Source organism: Morchella importuna (genome assembly GCF_003444635.1).
Source record: "Morchella importuna strain M04M26 chromosome Unknown Morimp01GS028, whole genome shotgun sequence".
Classification (NCBI taxonomy): domain Eukaryota; kingdom Fungi; phylum Ascomycota; class Pezizomycetes; order Pezizales; family Morchellaceae; genus Morchella; species Morchella importuna.
Window position 1 is genome coordinate 670,673 of NW_025763425.1, and position 12,246 is coordinate 682,918.

At 46.4% G+C, this 12,246-nt stretch overlaps 3 protein-coding genes across 3 annotated transcripts; 2 read left to right on the forward strand and 1 right to left on the reverse strand.

The window, feature by feature from the left end:
- Window positions 1-797: 797 nt before the first annotated feature.
- LAJ45_08291 (uncharacterized protein) lies at window positions 798-1,238 on the reverse strand (the record flags this gene model as incomplete). Its single annotated transcript, XM_046117842.1, has 3 exons — window positions 798-824; window positions 971-1,174; window positions 1,230-1,238. 3 exons carry the CDS (start codon window positions 1,236-1,238, stop codon window positions 798-800), a joined length of 240 nt encoding a protein of 79 aa, XP_045969129.1.
- A 2,426-nt stretch (window positions 1,239-3,664) lies between these two features.
- On the forward strand, window positions 3,665-4,048 carry LAJ45_08292 (uncharacterized protein; the record flags this gene model as incomplete). Its single annotated transcript, XM_046117843.1, has 3 exons — window positions 3,665-3,778; window positions 3,879-3,905; window positions 3,980-4,048. The coding sequence occupies 3 exons, from the start codon at window positions 3,665-3,667 to the stop codon at window positions 4,046-4,048; spliced, it is 210 nt and encodes a 69-aa protein (XP_045969130.1).
- A 2,200-nt stretch (window positions 4,049-6,248) lies between these two features.
- On the forward strand, window positions 6,249-8,799 carry LAJ45_08293 (uncharacterized protein; the record flags this gene model as incomplete). Its single annotated transcript, XM_046117844.1, has 4 exons — window positions 6,249-6,558; window positions 6,643-7,129; window positions 7,223-7,553; window positions 7,705-8,799. 4 exons carry the CDS (start codon window positions 6,249-6,251, stop codon window positions 8,797-8,799), a joined length of 2,223 nt encoding a protein of 740 aa, XP_045969131.1.
- Between the last annotated feature and the right edge of the window lie 3,447 nt (window positions 8,800-12,246).

Sequence of the window (12,246 nt, forward strand, 5' to 3'; positions counted from 1 at the left end):
GTCACTCGGTTAGTTACCTGTCGTTCCCCAGATTACTCTGGAATGCGATCATCCCATAATTCTTTACCGCTATGAGCTCCACTACCGAACATTTCAAGGGCTTTTATTTGATTTCCAGATTTTACTTCTCTTACCTCGATCTTAGGGTTGATTAGCTACCTACTTGTTCTACAATTTTATGGCGCTTGCGAGATGCATCATGGGTTAGGGTTCGAGTCAACACATATTCAAGTTCTATGCCATAAATCATGGGAAGGCGTGGCGTAGCAACCTCCCGGGCCACCACAACTACCCACCCAGCAACCACAATTGATCCTTTGGAGAGCTGGTTTTTTGTATAGTTGTTAAATAGTAGCTAAATAAAATAATTTGATATTTAATATCTTGTGTACCAACCCTTGCCTTTATAACAGCTCTATTCTCCTAGTCATGCTCTCAACTAGCTACCAAATAAATCATCAGGTAACAGTTCCCAGCAATGAATTAGACCTTCCTCCACGAGGGGCTTTAATACTTAAGGTGATCCAGTACCATATGCCAAATGGGGGTACTATTGATGGTAAAGCTTCTTGAGGTGTACCCAAACATGTTCCATGGGATGGAATAGGCAAGCCAGTCCTCCAGAACATCTACCCTATTCTCCTCCAACCAGAGTTGTAAGACTCCGGTTTTTTGCCACAGCAGGGAGGCTGGTCATTCCCTCCTAGCTGTCTGGTGGGGTACATGGTCTCCAGGCGCCATCGGTGGTGGTGAAAGATTTTGTGTTCAGGCGTTGCGACCTCGCACCTTCCCATGACTTATGGCATGGCGCTGTACTTAGGTATCTGGGGTGGACGATGAGCGACTACATATATAAAGAGTGAATAATACATGGGATTTAGGGTTATATTGTATATAAGGTGCATGTTGGGTTTATTTGATTGTTCGGGGTTTGCTAAGGTTAATATAAAGCTGAGATTCATGCACCTACGATCTTCTGATCACCAAGATCACCACGCTGGCATCCGAGATTCCCGGACAGGACCAGAGCAAACGATTGTAAGTACTCGAGTACCACTCTTCCCCACTTCCGTGATTCACGGAAAAAAACGGAGAAAAAAAGGGCAGCATATATTGCGGAATGAGCGGAAAATGGGATGTTGTGATCTTGAGAAGCATATGCATTGCAGGCAAACTATCCCAGATTATGCGTCAGACTCTGGAATACCTGAGAGTATGATATGGCTTACCTTATGCATTTCATATTACACCAGAAAGGATCTTCCATGGAATATTCGTCACTAGTCTTTTTTGTTCCTGCATAATTCCGAATTGGCGTGCTTATTCGGACCCCTGACTGCTACAAGGATCCTGGAAATACTCGAATTTAGATCGAGTAAGATCGAGAGCCCACTTGCTCCAGATCAACTTTTATCTACTTTCTAGGTATGTATGTAAGTACTATATCTCTAGAGTACCGAGATATATATACCTAGTTAGAATACTCCACGTAAACGCAATTTACCAACAATCCGGACAGCGGGCGATCATCTTCTACAAACACAACGGATCTTAACACCGAAAGCCGTGTTGATTGGCTTGCACTCCTTCTAATCTCTCGTCTGCGTATTTTTAGGTGCAGATGCAGGTACTGACTGGGGAGGAGCCGTGTGATTTGCATGTCCACCCGGGGATGGGCTTTGTAAGATCGTTCCAGTTGAGTGTTTCAATTAAGTATTGAAAATGTGTTCATTCTGCCGAATATCCACTGGAAAACAAAAAGTGCCGGAAAGCTTGTAAAGTCGGCGTGAAGAAGAAAGCCCAGCCATGATGTACAGAGTCTGGTAGAATTATTGCGAAAGTGGGTTTTCCGTGACCCGATAGTCCTATTGACCCTTAAAGGAATTTCTGCAGTGAGCACGGACCAAGAAGCCCACTCTTTTAGTTCTGACTTTCGCAATAATTCTACCAGACTCTGTATGTAGAAAGGGAAGTGTATGTACACGTAAATACGTTTACAGCTACATACATACGTTGGATACCCGGATCCTCTGGAATGACTCTCTCGAGGCTTTTCGGCTCCGGCAATGTTTATTTCTCAACTGCATATACGCTCATACTGGCAGGGGCAATCGCGAAGAGAAACATCCACATTAGAACACCCATGAGTACATGTAGTGAGCCCTTGTTTGCCTTATTCGTGAAGATTTTTCACCTCTGCCACTTCATCCGAACAAACCAGCTGAAGTCCAAAGGCACAAAGTAAAGTCATTATACTCCTACCTCGGTCACAGAAAAATGCTAGACGTTAGCCCATTTTGAGGTGGGAGAGAAAAAAACGTACCCCTCGACGACGGCAGCTAGCCGCGTGCGTACGGGCCGTGACGTAAGAGTTAGCCCAGGGTCCACAAACAATCACCTCCGGGCCCTGAAATATCGACCTAAGTACAGCATGTAGCTTCTTCACCTCTTTCCCGGGGTCCTAAATTCGGGAAAAAGGATCTGCTAAGCTATTTCCGCCTAGGTAGATCTTTCTGTTATGTTGAACAGGCGCCACAAAAGATAACCGAGCCGGGCCTCCGATCGTGGGACTTGAACTGATGCGTAAAGTGGACGCGAAAAGAGTGTTCCAAACCGCATTTTTTTTTAACCTTTTCACGCGCAGCAATGGTGGTGATGGTGGTAGTGCTGTTGTAGTGGTGCGAGGTAGGTCGACGTAGGATATGAGGTTGTGCATGAAAGAGGGACCTGGATGGACCCTTGGTTTGTTAATCAGAGAGGGAAGGGAAGGGGGACTCGAGGGTCATAGAAAAGGTACTCTAGTCTAGAGTGCTGGACTGAGACCTTAACTAAGCGATGTCCATTATTGGTTTCGAGTAAGTATCGAATCAGGAATCATCTACTCCTGACTGGGTGTTTATTTTCATAACTCTAGGAGGTTCTTGTTGCATCTCCCCTCACTCCAATTAACGATACTGCTGCACAAGGTGAATCGCTGAACGAAAAGTGTAGGTACTGCAATTGTAGTTGAGTAATCCTTGTGTCCCTTTGTCTGCAATAGAGTGAAACGATCGAAGGACAGAATAGGAAGAGAAGACAAGAAGAAGTACGGCAAGCAGGCAATAGTTGGATCCATGGAGGGGGCGGTGGGCACTGCACCTGCTGGGAGTGGGAAAGAGGCTCTGCCCCTCCCCCCCCCTCTCTCCCCGTGGGTTCCTGGGCCCTGGCCCGTTGGGTTGCCCTAGACGCGTACGGCGAATTAACCGACTGTAGATCATTGCAGGGGGGTCATCGGCGTTCAAACCAACCACGCACACCGAGATCTTGGGGCAGGGGAGGCAAGAGAACGCGATCTCTAAGGGTGCACTACTAACTACAAAGACCCACCCCACCATCAAACTCCATCATCCCAAGAACCCCCCCCACAAGACACAGCTCAATCCCGTGTTCGGACATATTCCCTAATTGAAATTGAATTGTAGCTCTACTCTCTACTCGTATTTCTCTGACGTTTGTGGACGCGACTGATATTGCATGCCATACAAAAATACGCCAAGCTCATGATTTTGGGTGTATGCAATAATGGCCCAGTTCAAAAACGTCAGTACTCGAGTACATACAGCCTGCGAGTACCTGCTCTACAGTCCTACCTCTACCGTCTATCACCGGACGATTCTTGGCATCGATGCCTCTATGTGATCCTAGCGCCGGCCTATGCCCAATTCGCTTGTTTATTGTCGGTTGGCATCATCCCAGTGTCCAGGTTAGGAGAAAAGCACTCCTCCTGAGGCCGAGAATAGTATAATTGCCCGCCCACGCACTTGTAATCCAACTGGGATTGGTGACGAATGCTTTCATCCCCATCCAATATAATAGATATTAACATTCTTTTGAGGTAGAATTGGGGCATTGCGCATGAAGATGAGGTAAGTTTTTTCTTATTGCACTTTCATCGATCGTGCAAGTGCAAGTGCGGGATACCAGCTCTAAGACTCCACAGAAAAGCTGGTGGGTGTCTCACATATCACGAATTCGAACAGCTTTTGCAAGACTGTCTCACCCCGGTTAGCATTGTCCGAACCTCTCGGGGGGAGTGCAACTTCCCGGAAGGCCTCAGAGAGCACTCGGAGTAGTAACGCTAGAGGGATATGACGTGCTCGATAATAGAGTAGAGGGAGTATGTATGTGCGAATAGTGGTACTACCTTGGGCGTCTGTTGTGTGATGTGTCTTGATGTCTTTGACGGACATTTTGGCGTGACAGCGGAAGAAAAGCCGCTAGAATTGAGGGCTTGTCACACTGTACCCCATTGAAGAAACCGCATCCTGGAACGCCTTGAATCCCCGTTAGCGTGGTGAGGTTTAAAGCTTGAGGTTTGGATTTATGAGGTATTCCCCTTCCTTAATTTGTTTGAAGAACTACGTTTCACGAGTATATCAGCTGTAGAGTAACGATGTGTTCGTGGATGACTGCCGTACTGCACTAGATGTAATGTTACTATTTATTGATCTGCTACTACTCCTGGAATGCTGGTTTCGAATTAATTACCTTGTTTGAAGTGGTTTTAATAGAATTGCAGAGCACTTGGTACCTGCTACTCTACAGGAGGTATTGTGATAGCTACTAGTACTCCGTACAGTCCAGCCAGCCGCTGGCCATCAGTATGAAATCATGATGTAATTAACTCAGACAATTGCAGCACCGGCCAAAGCACAGGTCACTTCTCACGATGGAGTGTAAGGTACATGTAGGTGCCATGTACCAGTTTATCTAAGACATGAAAAAAATAACGCTGTCAATATGGTTCAACACCCTTGACAGTAAACTGTTCGCGCTGCGCAGCTGCGGCCAACGTTTCCCACGGGAAGCCTATGAGCCAACCACAGAATAGCGTGCCCAGCGCACCCTCGAGTGTCTGCTTTAAACCGCATCTAGAGGAACTTCCGTGCGCCGAGATCCATTGAAGGTCTTCAGCTGGAGATGGACAAAACCACCTCGGGGCTCCAACTCCCCGTACATGCCGCAAGTAGTGCTTCGGCAGCTAACGATGTGTTGTCGGTAATGGGATCACTAGTGGGCTCCTACTGCCTACCCCGGAGGGGCTGCCGAGATTCCGAGAGCGGTCCTAGGTCGTTTCTGTCGGTTTATTACGTGAAGGCTTCAGTGTTTTAACCCTGAACAACCAAGTTGTTTCCCTCCCCCTTCCCTTTTGGGATTATTACTACAGGACAATGGAGATGATTTCCTATTCATGTAGAGCCTGGATTGTTCAATTGAGGCAGTCTAACTAGAGTGACTGTCTCCCGCCCCTCCGTGTCGGAAAATCTAACCTTGCTGAATATCCCCAGAGCTAAGGAATGGAGAGCCTGGGGTGGATAGTACTTGGGCTTCTCCGATCTCCTCCTGGGTAGTTACAAGATGAGTTACGAGTTGCAATTTAATATACCGAGTACGCCTCTCTCTCTGCTCTTTTGACGCAATGGATGGAGGGGATGGAACGGGATCCTGTATCACTTGGGTAAAAAAGAAATTTCTCTCCATTAGCCAAGCTTTGCACAAACTGCATTATATTAGAGATTATTGTGGAAGTGATATTCAGTCTCTAAAATCTAGGTACTTGGCTTTCAAGCTCCCAGAACGGCCTGCAAAGACATGAACGTACCTATGATGGGTCGAAAACATCTCGATCGAGCGCAGCGGAAAAGAAAAAAAAAGGCCTCTACACTCTTCAATGAGCAGTTACAGGCCCGATCTGTCCTCATTTAACAATGCAGTGGTGACACCCTCCCACCAAACTAGTCGTCCCCTGGAGATTTATAGCAGGTATGCAGAGTTGGATTTCAAGAATTAGGCTAGAAGTCGGTGATGAGCTGTCTGTAAGTAGATATTACAATTAGTATTCCTTGCACGGTTCATCTTTTCTCGGCGTTTTATACGCTAAATACGCATCTTTTTTTTATTCCTTTACTCCAGGCCACCCATTGAGAGCTAGTTTAGTCTCCGTCCCCCATCACAGAGTGCAGAAATGGAGGTATGGACTGGGTCCGAGATTAATTTAATCCTTCCCCCAAACCCCTGCACCTTCAACATGACTTGCAAAGAAACTCTGCGCAGTGATATATATAAACCCCCTCCGCCCAGGACATAAGGTTTCCCCAACTCGAACCTGCCATATATATCGACTTCCAGGCAACCTATAGCTACTTAGCCATATATAGGCCTCCAGCTGTAAGCAATTTATAGTTAGGTTTTCCATTTCTAGATTAGCAATGGCCAACAACAACTGCGAAGAATTCTCTGAGAAGAGAAACTCCTCTTCCACCACAGAATCCTTAGAGGGTTCTTCAGTATCGTCATCAACGTCATCATCAGCATCAGCTACACCGGCGCCTTCAATACACCCCGAGAGAGCAGATGGTCCCGATTTATTGATTGATATTCCAGTGGCTCTGCTGGACCAGATTGATTTGGGGGCTTCGGGCGGTGAATCGGCCTTACCAACGCTCCAGAGAAGCAGGACAAATCCCTCGGGAGCTGCAGCGATCAGGATTAAGCAACCGTTTTTGTCCCCGTTCAAGGGTATGGAATACTAGTTTTGTTTTGTTTCTTATACTGAGTAATTAATTGGTTGTTGAAACTAACATAATATTAATACAATAACAGGCGAATCTAGCAAAGAAAGATTCTCAAAGCACCGGAAGAGGAGATCAAGTCTACCTACATTCCCGGTCAAAGCCTTTACCTCTGAGAAGCAATCGCAGCCCCCATCCCCCAGCGAACGAGACGCCCTCTACGACCACCTTCGCAACTATTCTCTGGCTAGCTCTGTAAACTCGCCCTTCAACGATCCATTTTCTGGTGATGAGATCAGTCCCGTTGAGCCCGCCGTACACAAAGGCCCACACACACATCCATATGGTATTATGCCAGCGGGAAGGCCTCTCAAACACTCACCTAGCTCGGCATCCCGATTCCGCAGATCCAGTGTCCACGGAATGTGGGAAAAAGCGAAATCAAAGAAGGCAAAACTCGAGCGAGGGAAATGGAGTATGATCGCCTTTGAATACAGCTGCTACGCTTTCCTTGCGTTATGCATCTACTTCATCCTCATCGGACGGCCATTGTGGCAGGGTCTAACCTGGTACATGTGGTAAGTCCTATCATTCCCCTGTGGCTGACACCGCCACAACCCTGTCAACCAAACCATAGCTTACTAACCATAAATGTTCCACCATCTCTGCAGGCTCGTTGTGTCACGAAAGTTTGCCCTGACCGCTGGTGTCGCGATCTTTGTGGGAATTGCCGTCTTCTACGCCTTCGCCCCGCTGCTAATCTTCTTTGAAGATAATGTTGACGACGTTGAGACGCGCGATGTGTCCGAGACTGCCCTCATTATTCCATGCTACAAGGCGGCGACTATAATCGAGGCAACGCTCGTGGCGGCTAAGAAAGTGTTTCCTGCTCGACAGATTTTTGTCATTGCGAATGGGAACAGCCCCACGCCTTTGGACGAGACGGAGGATATCTGCAAGGTGCATGGTGTCAACCATATTTGGGTCCCTGTGGGTTCAAAGGTGAGTCTAGATCTCTTCCCTCTCCCTCCATCGTACAGTGCATATGCGCAATTTCCCACAAATAAACAAATCCCTGAATCGATGAGATCATGGATTTTATACATACATGTAACCTGGTGGTTGGGATTTTGTGTTGACAAATAAAACACAGATTGTCGCCCAGTTCGCCGGCTGCTATGTGGCAAAATCGTTCAAATACGTTCTTCTCATCGACGACGACTGCGCCCTCCCCCCGGATTTTCCTGTTGTCACCCACCGCATGACAGATGCTGTCAAATGTATTGGTTACACCATCAAGTCGGTCGGCCCAGATTCCTCTCGCGGGACGATTGTTCAACAGGCCCAGGACCTTGAGTACAAGTTGAGCGGCATCCAACGTGAGTTCGCCGGCAAGATGGGCAGTGCAACATTCCCACATGGCGCTATTAGCATCTGGGATCGCGAGTTCTTGGCAGAGGCGTTCAAGTACCATCCCGGTTTCTCTGTGTCGGAGGATTGGTTCCTGGGGCACGTGGCGAGGCTGCGCGGGTCACGGATCTTGATGTGTTCGCAAGTGTTTATCGAGACAGAGACGCCGACAAACGTTTTTGTTGCGACGGGGTCACGTGGAGGCTTCGGGGAGATGACAGTGTGGAAGCAGAGGTTCCATCGGTGGAACTTCTTCTTCGTCAGCGGCATCTGGTACGATATGAAATACATCATCTGCAGCTGGAAGCTGGGGTGGTGGGAGTTTGGTGCAAAGGTCTTTGTCTGGCAGGAGGTGTATGAAACGTTACTGTACCTGTTAACGCCGTTCATCCTACCGATATCGTTCATGGTGCGGCCGTGGTTTGCGCTGTGGACCTTTATCGGTGTGATTGGATTGTATGCAGTGCATGCGGCAATCTTCAACGTGATTCATCTGAGGAGAAAGAAGAAGATGGTTCCATGGATGGCGGTGCTGTACTGTGTCCCCTACAAGTTGATTCTGACATTCATCAACGTCACTTCATGCTATTGGGCGATCTTCAAATACGCACAATACTTTGCCAAGCCCCATCCCAAGGTCATCGAGGACGAAAAGTCTGTCGAAGTGGTGATGCGGATCTCTGAATCTCAGATCTTTGGCGGTAGCGTGTACGGAAGCCCCTACTCGCAGAGCTGGAACGAGAAGTCGGATGCCTACTCGATCGACAGCGAGCGTATATACTCGCCAGCGCCAGTCTTGAAGGAGCCAGTATCACCCTTCCGGGATCCTAAATATTAAAAAGAAAAAGAAGAAAAACGGTTTCCTTGTGTATTCTTTCCTTTGTTTCGGCGTTTTTTTTACGACTGTCCACCTCTCGGCGGCGGGTAAAAAAAAAAAAAAAGTGTCCCGTACTATGACAGACTAGTTTATTTTGGCGTTTATTTTCTTTTTTCCTTTGTAGCTGAATATATGCTTGGTTACGTTTATGGTTATGTATATAGTTGAGATGGATATATGTACTATACGAAAACACATTTATATGATACTTAATAGACAAAGACTTCCGATACCTATATGACTGGTGTAAACCTAGCTTCTTTTGCGACTTCTATGTAAAGGCCGTAGTGAGATTTGTGCTTAAGTATAAAAGCAAGTTAGGGAGAGGATGGTACAGTACGATGCCAGTCGTGAGCGTCAGGCGCGGCGCCTCAACGCGCGCGCATAACCAAACTTTCACAACCTTTTCACGGCGGGTTGGTACACAAGATATTAAACGTCAAATTATTTTTATTTATCTACTCTTTAACAACTATACAAAAATTCAGCTCTCCAAAGGATCAATTGTGGTTGCTGTGCTGGTACCCGTGACATTGGTTCGGGGGGCGCGCGGCGTTGCGACGCCGCGCCTGACGCTCACGACTGGCATCGTACTGTAGCTATAGACACGGAACAATGTGAATCGAATGTTATGGCACGAGGCCTTCGTCTTGCAGGAGGACAATTGATATTCACATTACCAACTTGACAGCACCGTTTGCCAACCCGATATATGTTGAAGTTACATGTTCATAAAGTGCCTTTACACAGTTACGGCATGGTCCCGTAATCGAGCTCCACCGCTCGAATACGTCTACCTGCCGTTCAGGAACCATATATATCCATATCTAATTAAAGTTAGATTAACTCTAAGGTATGTTTTTACTTTTACTTTTGAATTTGATTTAGCAGATCAGGAATAGTGGTCCTCAATTTCGAATCGCTTGATTCCTATTGTTGGTTCATATTGTTGGTTCTTTATTACAGGGGCCGAAATTATTTGACTCTAGGTCAGTGATATTCCGTGGAAAGCGGTAATACCGCGCCCAGGCCTGCAGGCCTAGCTAGAGTGTCGGTTGTGGGCGGGAATGGTCTGATCTTATAAGATCAAGCCATGGTAGACATGTCCACTAGTATAGGTCATATACAGAGAAGTCCTTCCATTATATACGTGACATCATGTAAATATCCCATAATCAAACGTGGTGTTGGGGGTCAAGAGCCTAGGTAGCTGACAAAGGTAGCCATGGCATCAAACTTGGTATCCTCGCCCCAGACGTAATGGCACCGATAGGATTCGCTGACATAGATAGACCTCTAACCCTCCTCGGTCGAGCCGGTGTGCTCCAAATCAGCATCTTTCAAATCTTATGGTATGTGTTATTGTTGCTTTAAGACGAGAGAATTATTATCCTGCAGGTATGTACATAATATATATACACCAAGTTTCTTGATAGATGAGCGGTTCTAATATGTAGTCATGATATATCACTCGAGCAGTCCTCCAACTTTTTCATACACCTGGAACCGCTGGTCAACCTCAACAGCCACCTCTGAGCGGTTAGCGAACGGTTAATGAGGGCGTCCGGTCATTGTTACATGTATTATGGTGGAGTGGACAATGAATCCGGCAACAATTAATCTCGCAGTCCCAAGTTTAGATCTAGATTAAACTGGGGTAAGGGTAAATTGGCCCTTTACTCCTTAAATAATGGTTCCTGTATCATGTAGTTGATCACGAAGCCATTTTCATGCCAATAAGTGGTAATTTTCGAGAATAGACGGATTTAACTAAGTTATGTATATTTTCTTTACCCGATAGCTGGATGGGATTTGATAAGGACAGATGTACATGGGTACTACATGTAAGTGCCTTCTCACGCGGGCGTCGGGCAGCACCTGTAAGTAAAGCACGGACCATACGAGAACGCGGGCGCTTTTCTCTGCTAACCTAGAGGGGCCTTGGGAGCCACACAAAAGCGGGAAGGGTACAATGTACATGTAGTAAAGCCCAAGATTACATACATAGGTTGGTAGAGCTTACATGTATGTCGCCTGCCTTCTCTTTCGCTGCTTGTTTCTTTACTGCCTCTTCATCTTGAATTCTCCTAATTATCAATAATAATCAAAAAGCCAATGCAGCTACCCTAAGTCTAGGGTTATGAGACTTTAATTGCCAGAGGCCCCACTACCTTAATCTCGATCAGCGCCTCTATCAGCGCTTGTGGCTATAATTGCTTCTCTGCCGCCTCTTCGTTCTCCCATTTCACCTGCCATCACCAAAGGCCATCAAAGATTGAAACTACAACCTGAATCTAGCTGTGAGATGCTACTAGAGGTCCTCAATTCCTTTGTGTTTGTTGGGGCTTGTGGCTTCGTGGCTCACCGCTCGGAACTCAGAGACTAACTTGATCAGTAGTTCAAGTCATCGTGAAAATGTCACCAAGGATAATCGAATACGATCACGCAGACCTGCAGAGATTTAGGCCGATGAACGTAATAATCACCTCCGAATACTCACGTCGCGTGTAAACCACAACGTGGTGTCAGAATTGCTCAACAGGGCACATCAGGGCACATCTTCGATTCCAAATCGGGTCAGGAACCGGGACCTCCCGGAGGGAGTTTGGTCACCCAGTATTAATGGGAACGGATGCATATCATCACAAAACAAGGTCACCAAGTTGATGATCAAAGGGGGCGCAACAATCTTAAGAATTAAAGCTAAACTCCAGGTTCCGAAGGGGATGCAACAATATTAAAATCAAAACTAAACTCTAGGACCCGAAGAGGACGCAACAATATTAAAAACTAAAACTATAATCCAGGAACCGAACAGGCATGGTGGAAATACAATAAGCGTTGGAAATAAGTTCTGCCAAGCAGCTCTCCTAGCGTTGGCACCTAACCACATCCACGAGATGTTGTATCTGATAACATACTATGGATGGAAATCTGGTTAAAAGGTAGGGAATATTTCTTTACTTGCCTAGGTACATCTAGTTCTTAATACTCAAGCTAACATATACAGTCGACCCTCGTTATAGTGATACTTCATATAGTGATACTCTCGTTATCATGCTGTTAGGTAGATATTCGGTGGCACTATTCTCGTCTGCTGGGGAGTTAAACTATAATACCGACTCTATTCAATAGCTCGGAAAAGGAAAGAAAAAGAAGAAAAAGAAAAAGAAAAACCAACCTTTAATATATATAAACTAGGGGTACCTCCGGGCGTTACCTTTTACCAAGGCTTGTCTCCACTACACAATCCACGACCTCTTCTTCACTGACCCCGGTCAAAACCTAGACAACCATGGTCTCATCTCTACCTATGAGGCCACCTCCACTCCTCCTCTCTTCCCTTAGGGGATAGCCTCCTTCTTCGGATTTTTCTTTTTTAAAAAAAAACCTCAGGGCGTTACCCCC